The sequence below is a fragment of the Rhinatrema bivittatum genome, chromosome 5, assembly GCF_901001135.1.
Source record: "Rhinatrema bivittatum chromosome 5, aRhiBiv1.1, whole genome shotgun sequence".
In the NCBI taxonomy this organism is placed as follows: domain Eukaryota; kingdom Metazoa; phylum Chordata; class Amphibia; order Gymnophiona; family Rhinatrematidae; genus Rhinatrema; species Rhinatrema bivittatum.
In genome coordinates, this window is record NC_042619.1 from 16,662,526 (window position 1) to 16,673,356 (window position 10,831).

At 49.8% G+C, this 10,831-nt stretch overlaps 1 protein-coding gene across 2 annotated transcripts in view; it reads left to right on the forward strand.

Moving 5' to 3' along the window:
* ATG16L2 (autophagy related 16 like 2) overlaps nucleotides 1–10,010 on the forward strand; it is a 79,888-nt gene extending 69,878 nt beyond the window's left edge. For both annotated transcript variants that reach the window (XM_029602061.1, XM_029602062.1), the window contains exons 16-18: nucleotides 821–868; nucleotides 8,394–8,495; nucleotides 9,212–10,010. In XM_029602061.1, the coding sequence (XP_029457921.1) occupies nucleotides 821–868; nucleotides 8,394–8,495; nucleotides 9,212–9,305 (244 nt within the window). In that variant the 3' untranslated portion in view covers nucleotides 9,306–10,010. The remainder of the gene's footprint in view (nucleotides 1–820; nucleotides 869–8,393; nucleotides 8,496–9,211) is intronic.
* The last annotated feature ends 821 nt before the right edge of the window (nucleotides 10,011–10,831 follow it).

Consider the following 10,831-nt stretch of genomic DNA (forward strand, 5'->3'; position numbering starts at 1 on the left):
GCATGCAGTGGGTAGGCACAGGCTGCTCTGCAGTAAGGGCATGCAGTGGGTAGGCACAGGCTGCTCTGCAGTAAGGGCATGCAGTGGGTAGGCACAGGCTGCTCTGCAGTAAGGGCATGCAGTGGGTAGGCACAGGCTGCTCTGCAGTAAGGGCATGCAGTGGGTAGGCACAGGCTGCTCTGCAGTAAGGGCATGCAGTGGGTAGGCACAGGCTGCTCTGCAGTAAGGGCATGCAGTGCCGTTGCACAGGCTGCTCTGCAGTAAGGGCATGCAGTGGGTAGGCACAGGCTGCTCTGCAGTAAGGGCATGCAGTGCCGTTGCACAGGCTGTCTTAGGACCATGCGAAAGGACATAATCCCATACCAGCCCAGTAAAAGTAACGTAACCGGCAGACGCAAAGAGTTTGAAGAATATTGAGCTCTGTGGGTTAATGTCTCTTGTGAACTGTGCTGTGTCGTGAACTGTGCTGTGTCACCAAGTACCGTGACTGAATACAAGTGTGTGATGTATCTAATGTTTGGGTGCTTGCCAGGTTCTTGTGGCCTGGATTGGCCACTGTTGGAAACAGGATGCTGGGCTTGATGGACCCTTGGTCTGACCCAGTATGGCTGTTCTTATGTAGTGAGAACATACCCTGCAACTGTAGACTGTGACTGTATAATTGATGCTGTATGGGACTGGAGCTGAGCTGTACTGTGACTCTGTCGTGTGACTCTGCACCAGGACTATCCTCCCGACCATGCTGTGTGTGCAGCCTGTGACTTTGGTGCCAGTCCCGTGCCGTCTTGTCTCACAGCTTCTTTGCTTTACCCCCCTGCAGGGCTGATGGGTTCAAATGCGGAGGAGACTTAACAAGAGCCATATTCAGGTAAGCCCGCGGGTCTTGCCATTCAAAAGGGCCCCTCGGCGCAGCAGCGTCAGCGCAGCTTGTGTGACCCCCAGGCCCCGTCCCCCACAACAATTTCCCGCCCTTCTCCTCTTCCTCTGCCCTCCCACCTGCTTTTCCCTGTCTCGCGTGTTCGCCCTCCTCTCTCTTTCCACCTTCCACTCTGTCTGCTCTCATGTCTTGGGAGAGATCACAGCCGGCCTATCAAAGCCATGGAGCTGTCATTGCTGCTTTGCAATTATCATTATTATTATAAAGTGCGTGGAAGATACAGGCATTATTATGGATCGCCCAACCCTTGGAAACGCTTTGCCGGTGGAACCTCTTGAGATTGGGGGATATAGGATTCTCTGAAAGAAACTCAAACATTTGGTTACAGACTTGGGTTTGTTTGGTTTTATCTTTTCATTGGTTTGTGCAGTTGTTAAGCTCCTTGACGCCAGTACAAACTTTGTCGTCTTCCTGCCCATTGAGTGATTTCTGCTTGCACAGCTTCATCTTGCCACCATTGAAAACATCCAGGACCTATTACGCCCTTCCCTCAAGCAGATCAAGGTGAGGCGCCTCACCTACTTGAGTCGTCTTCTCAGGCTGCTTTATGAGTTGCGTCAACTCCTCCCAGAAGCTGATTTTGGGCAGCTGTATTTCACTGGACAGTCAGTGTCCTTTCTTCTTTACCTTGTTTCCTTTCCCCCTCCCCCCCTCGCTCCCTCCCTCTTCCCCCTGTATATAACTGTACATAAGTGCACATGCCTCCTTTTATACTGTAATTAAGTTCATATACTAAGTCTATAAGTGCACACACATGCCTCCTTAACATTACTTATACATATTTAATCGTTGTTTATGCATATTTATCTTAACATGGATAAGTAATCTCCATGTCGTTCAACAATGTTGTATCCCTGCTCGTTGACTCTCTCTCCTATCCTTTCATATGTTATCCAGTTTCGTAAATTATCCAATTTTTTCCCAGTTATCCCTCCTTCCCCGTTCATTGTAATTTCCTTTCTCAGCTATTTGTGAACCGACATGATGTGTCCTAAGAATGCCGGTATATAAAAAATGTTAAATAAATAAAAATAATCTTTTGAACTCACAGATCTCAATTTAGATCTGTGTGCTTTTCACTGTTCTCTCTCTCTCTCTCTAATCCAGCCTTTCAACCTATCACTGTGGATGGGATCTCTCTCTCTAAACCTGCAACTTCCTGCCTTTCAACTTGTCACTGGGGATGGGATCACTCTCTCTCTCTCTCTAAACCTGGAACTTCCTGCCTTTCAACCTGTCACTGGGGATGGGATCTCTCTCTCTCTCTCTCTAAACCTGGAACTTCCTGCCTTTCAACCTGTCACTGGGGATGGGATCTCTCTCTCTCTCTCACTCTCTAAACCTGCAACTTCCTGCCTTTCAACCTGTCACTGGGGATGGGATCTCTCTCTCTCTCTCTCTAAACCTGGAACTTCCTGCCTTTCAACCTGTCACTGGGGATGGGATCTCTCTCTCTCTCTCTAAACCTGCAACTTCCTGCCTTTCAACCTGTCACTGGGGATGGGATCTCTCTCTCTCACTCTCTAAACCTGCAACTTCCTGCCTTTCAACCTGTCACTGGGGATGGGATCTCTCTCTCTCTCACTCTCTAAACCTGCAACTTCCTGCCTTTCAACCTGTCACTGGGGATGGGATCTCTCTCTCTCTCTCACTCTCTAAACCTGCAACTTCCTGCCTTTCAACCTGTCACTGGGGATGGGATCTCTCTCTCTCTCTCTCTAAACCTGCAACTTCCTGCCTTTCAACCTGTCACTGGGGATGAGATCTCTCTCTCTCTCACTCTCTAAACCTGCAACTTCCTGCCTTTCAACCTGTCACTGGGGATGGGATCTCTCTCTCACTCTCTAAACCTGCAACTTCCTGCCTTTCAACCTGTCACTGGGGATGGGATCTCTCTCTCTCTCTCACTCTCTAAACCTGCAACTTCCTGCCTTTCAACCTGTCACTGGGGATGGGATCTCTCTCTCTCTCTCACTCTCTAAACCTGCAACTTCCTGCCTTTCAACCTGTCACTGGGGATGGGATCTCTCTCTCTCTCTCACTCTCTAAACCTGCAACTTCCTGCCTTTCAACCTGTCACTGGGGATGGGATCTCTCTCTCTCTCTCTAAACCTGCAACTTCCTGCCTTTCAACCTGTCACTGGGGATGGGATCTCTCTCACTCTCTCTCTCTCACTCTATAAACCTGCAACTTCCTGCCTTTCAACCTGTCACTGGGGATGAGATCTCTCTCTCTCTCTCTAAACCTGCAACTTCCTGCCTTTCAACCTGTCACTGGGGATGGGATCTCTCTCTCTCTCTCTCTAAACTTGCAACTTCCTGCCTTTCAACCTGTCACTGGGGATGGGATCTCTCTCTCTCTCTCACTCTCTAAACCTGCAACTTCCTGCCTTTCAACCTGTCACTGGGGATGGGATCTCTCTCTCTCTCTCACTCTCTAAACCTGCAACTTCCTGCCTTTCAACCTGTCACTGGGGATGAGATCTCTCTCTCTCTCTCTAAACCTGCAACTTCCTGCCTTTCAACCTGTCACTGGGGATGGGATCACTCTCTCTCTCACTCTCTAAACCTGCAACTTCCTGCCTTTCAACCTGTCACTGGGGATGGGATCTCTCTCACTCTCTCTCTCTCACTCTATAAACCTGCAACTTCCTGCCTTTCAACCTGTCACTGGGGATGGGATCTCTCTCTCTCTCTCACTCTCTAAACCTGCAACTTCCTGCCTTTCAACCTGTCACTGGGGATGGGATCTCTCTCTCTCTCTCTCTAAACTTGCAACTTCCTGCCTTTCAACCTGTCACTGGGGATGGGATCTCTCTCTCTCACTCTCTAAACCTGCAACTTCCTGCCTTTCAACCTGTCACTGGGGATGGGATCTCTCTCTCTCTCTCTCTCTAAACCTGCAACTTCAAGCCTTTCAACCTATCACTGGGGATGAGATCTCTCTCTCTCTCTCTCTCTAAACCTGCAACTTCAAGCCTTTCAACCTATCACTGGGGATGGGAGTCTTTCATTGCCTCTAGTAGCATACATTATCACAATTCTTTGAGAGGTGCCCTCAGATTGCAATACTCCCCTAGAAAAATTGTTATAAACTGTTAACTTTGAGCAGGTTACAGACAAGAGAGGCTCTCTCTGCCAGCCAGGTGGTTTCCAGCAACCTTCTGGGAGCCCGCCACAAGTCGCTGTCCAGTAAGAACTGCTAGCAACCTCCTCCCATACAACTGCAGTGCAGCAGGCCTCTCCCAGGACCTGACTCCCCTCTTGGCCAACCCCCTGGCTCTTCCTCCCATTCACGCACAACAGAGCAGACTGGATAGGTCGACTGGTCGTCTTCTGCCGTCATCTACTACACTACCATGGCATACATTGCAATATTTGGAGTGTTCTCAGAATGGTGTTCCAACACTTTTTTGGAAATCAAATCAAAGAACCCACCCTAACCCTGATTTTCTGGCACTTGAGCTCAAAGTGATTCACCTCACCGCCTTGGTTTCTGAAACAAGAAAAGGGGCTACCACATCGGTGAGTTTTTTAGCGGCTTGCAGTTTACCTATTACAGTCCCTTCCCAGAAAGTGTGCTTAACTCGGTGGAATGGGAGGACTGGAGTCCTGCTTACCTGTGGGCACGTTTTCAGGGTATTATCTCCTGGGAAATAAGAAAGTATCAGTTTTACAGTCACACCAAGGCTAAAAAAAAAGAACAAAACACTCAGTCACACAGGAAATTCAACATCACCCCTGTAAGTGCCTGAAAAAAGATCGGACAGGTGTAACTTGGAGATCCTGCTGCTGGGATTAGCATGGGTAATGGTGCAACTCAGCCCCTGCCTGCAGCGGTGGAAGAGGACTGGACCCTAAATCACCTCTGTACCCAGATCAGCAGGTCAGGAGCTGACGGGGTGAAATAGGGTTCCTGTTCGTAGCCCGGATCAGGCCAGACTCCTGGTTTTAGCCTCCCTGCCAGCAGATGGAGACAGATCCAAGACCATGCAAACATCCTTTTCGATCGGCCCTTTGCTTGAGGATGGGCCCAGGAATGGCCCTTTGCCCTGGAACATGCCGACTCCTCTCACGGGGGCACGGTGTACTAGCGGACGGTATTTCTTCAGTGGGTCTTCAGAAGGATACTGGAACGTTTCTTTAATGAATCTTCCCAGAAATGCCATGACCCTGCGTTTTTTGGTTTTTTTAACATTAAATCTCAGCTGCCGGACTCTAGCGCAGTGGCTCTCAGCAGGTCTGTCGCAAGGGCCAGCAGGAGGCTACGCTTTGAGGAAATTGATTGCCTGGGTGAAATGATTGCCACTTTGTCGGACCTGAGGTGAGGTTACTCTCACTCCCTTCTCCTCTTTCTGGCCCAGTGGGAGGCCGTTTCCAACTTCACCCAGATCAGAGAGTGAATTATTGCTGTTTGCGGTTTACTACACCGGTGCCGAGTGTATTTTACAATGCACCTGCTAGTAGAGGGGGTTTGTGTTGCTGCTGTTGAGATCACACCAGAATCACAATATCTTTTTTTGTGTGGTGAGTTGTACAGGGAAATGACCCAGTTCTGCCCTGCATCTATTGCTGGGGATCAGGGGCTTCCTGAGGATGCAGAATATGTTTAATTTAGCTCTGTGATGGCCATGTGTTCATCGCAGTCACGCATGTGAGCATCCTCTGCCAGGTGTGTCCCGATAAGAGTGAGAACCACTGCTCTGCGCCATTCCTCAAGTTTCATTACATCCCTCCTCGTGTTTTACAAACCTTCTAAGGCGTCTACCCTGTTGATTTTGTTATTGTCTGCAAAAAGGCAAACCTTTCCCGCTAGTTCTACAATATTGCTAATGAAATGTTGGCCAGAGCTGGGCTGAGGAACGGACCTTGCGTCTCACCACTCCCCGCCTTTCCTCGGAGTGAGCGCTGCTTGCCCCCCCTATCTTTGTTGCCTCGCTATCTAACCCAGCCAGTCACTTCAGGCGCTCAGGCCCGTGGCCTTACTGAAATCCAAGATCCCTGCATCTAGCGCTCTCTCCTGATCTAACTCTCTGGGCATCCAGTCAGAGAAAAGGAATTAGATTCGTCTGACAAAATCTGCCTCAGTCCCGTGATCCATTGGATTCCAAAAACTGCCCTGTCCTCTCTCTTAACTGCAGTTTCCTTAATCTGCTCACCAGAGAGGTCAGACTGACCGGCCTGTAATTCCCAGCCGTCTCCTCCCTACTTCCACTTTTGTGAGAAGGAACCACGTCCGTCCGTCCGTCTCCGGTCCTTTGGCACCACATGATTCAGCAACGTATTGAATCATTGGTGTCCCAGCCACCCCTCCGTGGTTGCACAAAGAGCAAGGCAAGGGGACACCACCCAGACAGCTGAGTTTCTTTGCATCATGAGGTGACGGGCTTTCCCGTCCGGTTGCGGTAGGAAAATGGTTTTAGGGCTCTTTTAAAAATAATAATTGAGTATATTTAGATAGGAAGGGACCAGTGACGCCTAGAGCAGGACCACCGTGGACCTAACAGCGCCCTGGGGGGTTGTGGTGGGGTGGCCCCTCCTTGCTGCCTGGTCAGCCATGTCATTCAAGGACTGTGCCAAAGCTTAGTTCCTCCGTTGTCCTTACTGCAGGGAAGCTTCAGCATGGCAGAAGACTTATCTCGCCCGCCCTTCTGAAGGCCCCATGTACAGACCACGCTATGGGGGTACGTGCGCTGGGCTTCGGCGGCAGATACGGTCTTTGCCCCTTCCTCAACTTAAACGACTGACATCTGGTTTAAAAAAATAAACAGATTAACAATCCTGACTCCTGAACACAAAGGCCGGTGGTGCCTCAACCTCTGACACGTCCTGACGTGAATGATTGCGAACATGTTTTAAGTAACTTTAGAAAGGGCTGGAAACCCAGGAAGGTCATCATGCAGCCAAAAACCAGAAAGAAACCCCTGCCCATCCCATCCCTTGCCAAACATTTCTCCCTTTCCTAAGACTGCCTGCAGACCTGAGGAGCACAGTGTTACAGGCCAGGTAAAAAGCAGGGCCCTTATAATCCTTGCAAGTCAGCTCGGATGAAAGAGACACCTGTAAAATCTCATCGCTCTGCTCCGTTGCATCGGTCTCTCTGACAGGAAGGGAACGTGAGAGAAAAGGCATTTCCTAGCACACAGCCAGATGGACTCAGGACCAGTGGGTTATCTGCTCTTCTGCTAGCAGATGGGAGATGCAGTCAGATTTCAAGCTCAAGTCACTCTAGATATACCCCTGCAGTATCTCTCCGTCTCCTAGCAGATGCAGACACTATCCCACACACTAGAATAGTGTTAAGAATTACAGCAAAGAAGAAAAACCATTTTTTTACCTTAAAGAAGATCGAGCACCGCTCTCCTGCGGTGATACCTAAGGGTCCTTCCCCCAGTTGAGAATTCCTGAGGTGATTTCCGTTATCCCTCAAAGGTGGGCCTTGGTCTGGTAGCTGGTTCCCGTCGTAGACTTAGCCCCCAGAGTGCCTGAAAGGCAGCGGGTGCATAACCGAGCACGGCGGTGAAGGTAAAGCCCTCTCCACCCGCAGCTGAAGACTGTCCTGGCATGCAATCGGTAAGTGCCAAGACCAGGTAAGCAGAAAACTTTAAATTCTGGTTCGTTCAGGTGCAATCAGTCCCGGCTGCGACCCGGGTTCAACCTCTGCCGGAAACACAAAAATTTTCCAGACAAGGACCCGGAAACCTCAGATGATGATGGGGGCTCCCTGGAAGAAGGAGAAATCCCTCCAGGCCTGGAACCCTACCGAATCCAGCTTAGCTTCTTCCCCAGGGATGAATTACCAGCCCTTGTATCCCAGACTCTGAGGACTCTGGGTATTCCAGGCACGGACCCTATGGTGGAACCAAAGAAGAACCCCTTCTTGGTGTCCCTTCGTAAAGCCTCATGCTACTTCCCAATGATGGAAGCTATCCAGGAACCAATTGACCTGGAGTGGGTCAGGCCTCGGAAGCCTTATACCCTCTGGAACCAGCGACCTGCGTTTTCTGAAAGTGGCTGCCATGGTCTGTGACATCTCAAAGCGAACAACCATTCCCGTTGAGGGAGGGGCTGCATTGAAGGATATTCAGGATAGACAATTAGGATCCATCCTTAAGCAGGCCTTCGACGCAACACCAATGACACTGCAGTTTGCTTCCTGCTGCACACTGGTGACACATTCTTGTTTGCTCCTCTCGAGAGAGTCAAACAACTCAGAAACATGGTACTTATTGAGGTACTTATTATTGGACAAAACTGCTCTCTCTCTGCATGAATATTATGGTACAGTAGCTTTAATGCCCCTTCTGCAGATGCAGTAGATTCATTGCTAGTAGTACTGGTGCTCCAGCCCTTGCCAGCTGATGAGGTTTCTGGGAATTTTCAGGGCTTAGCATGTGCACCTTTCATGTGCTGAAACGTTTCTGGACAGCCAACCTGCATTCTGCTTTTCCCTTAGTCCCGATGGGAATTACGCCATTGCCGGTTCTGCCGACGGCACCCTCTTCATCTGGAATGTGACCACCGGACAGCTGGAGAAGAGTCTGCAGGGCACCCACAGGTAGGGACACCAGCCCCCACCCAGCCACGTTTGCCGTCCTCGGTTGAGTTGTGCTGGGTAGTCTCTCGGGAGATGCCAGCTGTGGCTTTGGCATTAGAGAGGGGATGTGGGCACCGCAGCAGTTTAAATATGAGTGGGTGGATGTTACCAGTCTTGTGCCTTGACACTAATGACCTCTGTGACTAAAGGACTTTTATTGCTTTTTTTAAATCGCTTAAATGAAAAATGCCTTGTTGCATTGCTCAGTTCGAGATAAGCTTGCAAAAAAAAAAAAAACCCAAACAAATATTCCTGCACAATTATGTAAATAGTAATATGTGTTACAGTATTGATATTTGTGAGATGATGTTACACCGAGGTTAGCAGAAGCCACTGTTCTCATCGGAGCGATGGCTTTCATAATGCTGTACAGTGTGATAAAATACTTGAAACTCCAGAGTAGAGAAAGAGGTAATGCACACAGGATAAGTCTAAACGATAGCTATAAGATCATTGAGTGTGTTTCTTCTGCACATAATTTTGGTGTCAGATTCTGCATGAGATCCTCTTACAGGCAATAAATTCTCATAATGAGGTCATTGCATTGCTTTCACCGCGCTCTGTAACCTGCTTCGCACTCTCTCCGAGCCTCCGCTCCTTCTGAATCTAATCTTCCATCGTGTCGCTTGTTAATTGTATTTTCTTCACTCCCTCCCCTATCCAACCCCCCCATCTAGTGCTTCTGTGAACGCGGTTGCCTGGTCTCTGTCTGGCGAGTACGTGGTGAGCATAGACAAAAAAAGGACGGTCGTTCTCTGGAGCGCGTTCTGAGGCCGACCCCCTCGACGCGCCGTTGGAAGCCGGATTTCGTTCTCGGACGGCGGCTGCAGCTGCTTCGCCCTCGGATGCAAGTTACTGTGCTGAGTCCCGGCGGAGGGCTGGATCAGAGCTCCGCGCAACGTGCGGCGTGGGCTGGAGCCCTTACTGGTGCGATCACGGGGCCTCGCAACGCTGCCCTGCAGCCGGCTCGACGGATGAGACTGCCCTGGTGTTAACGCAGCACCGTTGTAACATCCCCCCAATTCAACAGCAACGAAAGTCAGGAAAAGTCATCCTTTATCGCTCCTGAAAGTACTCCAGTGTGCATTTTACTCGGGAGATTGTAGCAACTCCATGGGTGCCCAGCATTTCCGCCTCTTGCCTTAGATTGCACCCAGTGCCTGCCATAGTGCCCAGGAGAAGTATTTTCTGCTGTGCTGGCCCGCTATCTTATTTATGCAGGATTGATCATCTGTTCGGTGCCTTAAAATTCAGCATGTAGGATGCCTTGTACAGTGGGGAAGATTGTACATTAAAGCAATGTATAATGTGTAAAACAGTTGCACAATGTGTTTGACCTAGCACAGCCTGCACGGTGTAAGTAGAGCTCAGCTGTAGGAAACCTCAGAGGCAGTACCAACCCTGGGATTGTTAAGAGGGGTGCCAATTCCTGTATTTAAAGGACAAAATAAAATGGGACCAGGTGGTGCCTTCTAATGGTGTGTGAAGCGTGGCCTCTGTAGGACCTCAGCTTGTTCAGGTAATTGGAACGTTCCAGATATTCCTGGGGAGGGGAGAGTGCATTCTCCTTCCACTTGGGGGGAAGGGGAGAGAGTGCAAGGGGATAACTGTGGGTGACGGGGACAAGTATGCGAGGGGATGATGGGGGGGGGGGGCTGAGGGAGTTAGAGCAGAAATGATGGGGGTGAGGGAAAGAAACTGGTAGGGATGGGAGAATGTGAGAGGAGAAGAGTGAAATGAAATGGCAGAGAGAGGGTGAGAGTCAATCTGGGGATGACGGGGGGTACTGTGAGAGGTGTGGGGGGGGGGTTTTGATGGAGAAGCGAGCCGGCTAACAGGAGCTTGATGATGGGAACAACTCAGTGAGGGGAGGATGGAAAGTGAGAGGGGAATGGAGAAGTGAAGTGTGGGAACATAAGGACCTGGAGGTTGAGCGATGGATAGGAGTGAGGGAGAAGGAGGGATGAGATCCAGGTGTGAGAGAGGTGATGCTGATGTAAGGGAGAGCCTTAGATGCAGAGAGGAAAGAAATTAAAATGAGATGAGAGAGACAGTTGTCAGGGTGGGAAGGAGTGATGAAGACAGGGGGATCGAGAGAAAAAAATAAAATGGAAAGGAGAACCTGGGAAAGGAGTCAGGAGAAGGCAGAGAAGAGGAACTCAAGAAAAAGAGACCAATGCAAAAGAAACCCCACCCAGGTAACAAAGGTAGGAAAAAGCATTTTATTTTCAGTCTAGTGCTGGACGCTGGAAGCCTCCTGGAGTGAACTGCATGATGCGATGGCTTTTATTATCCAG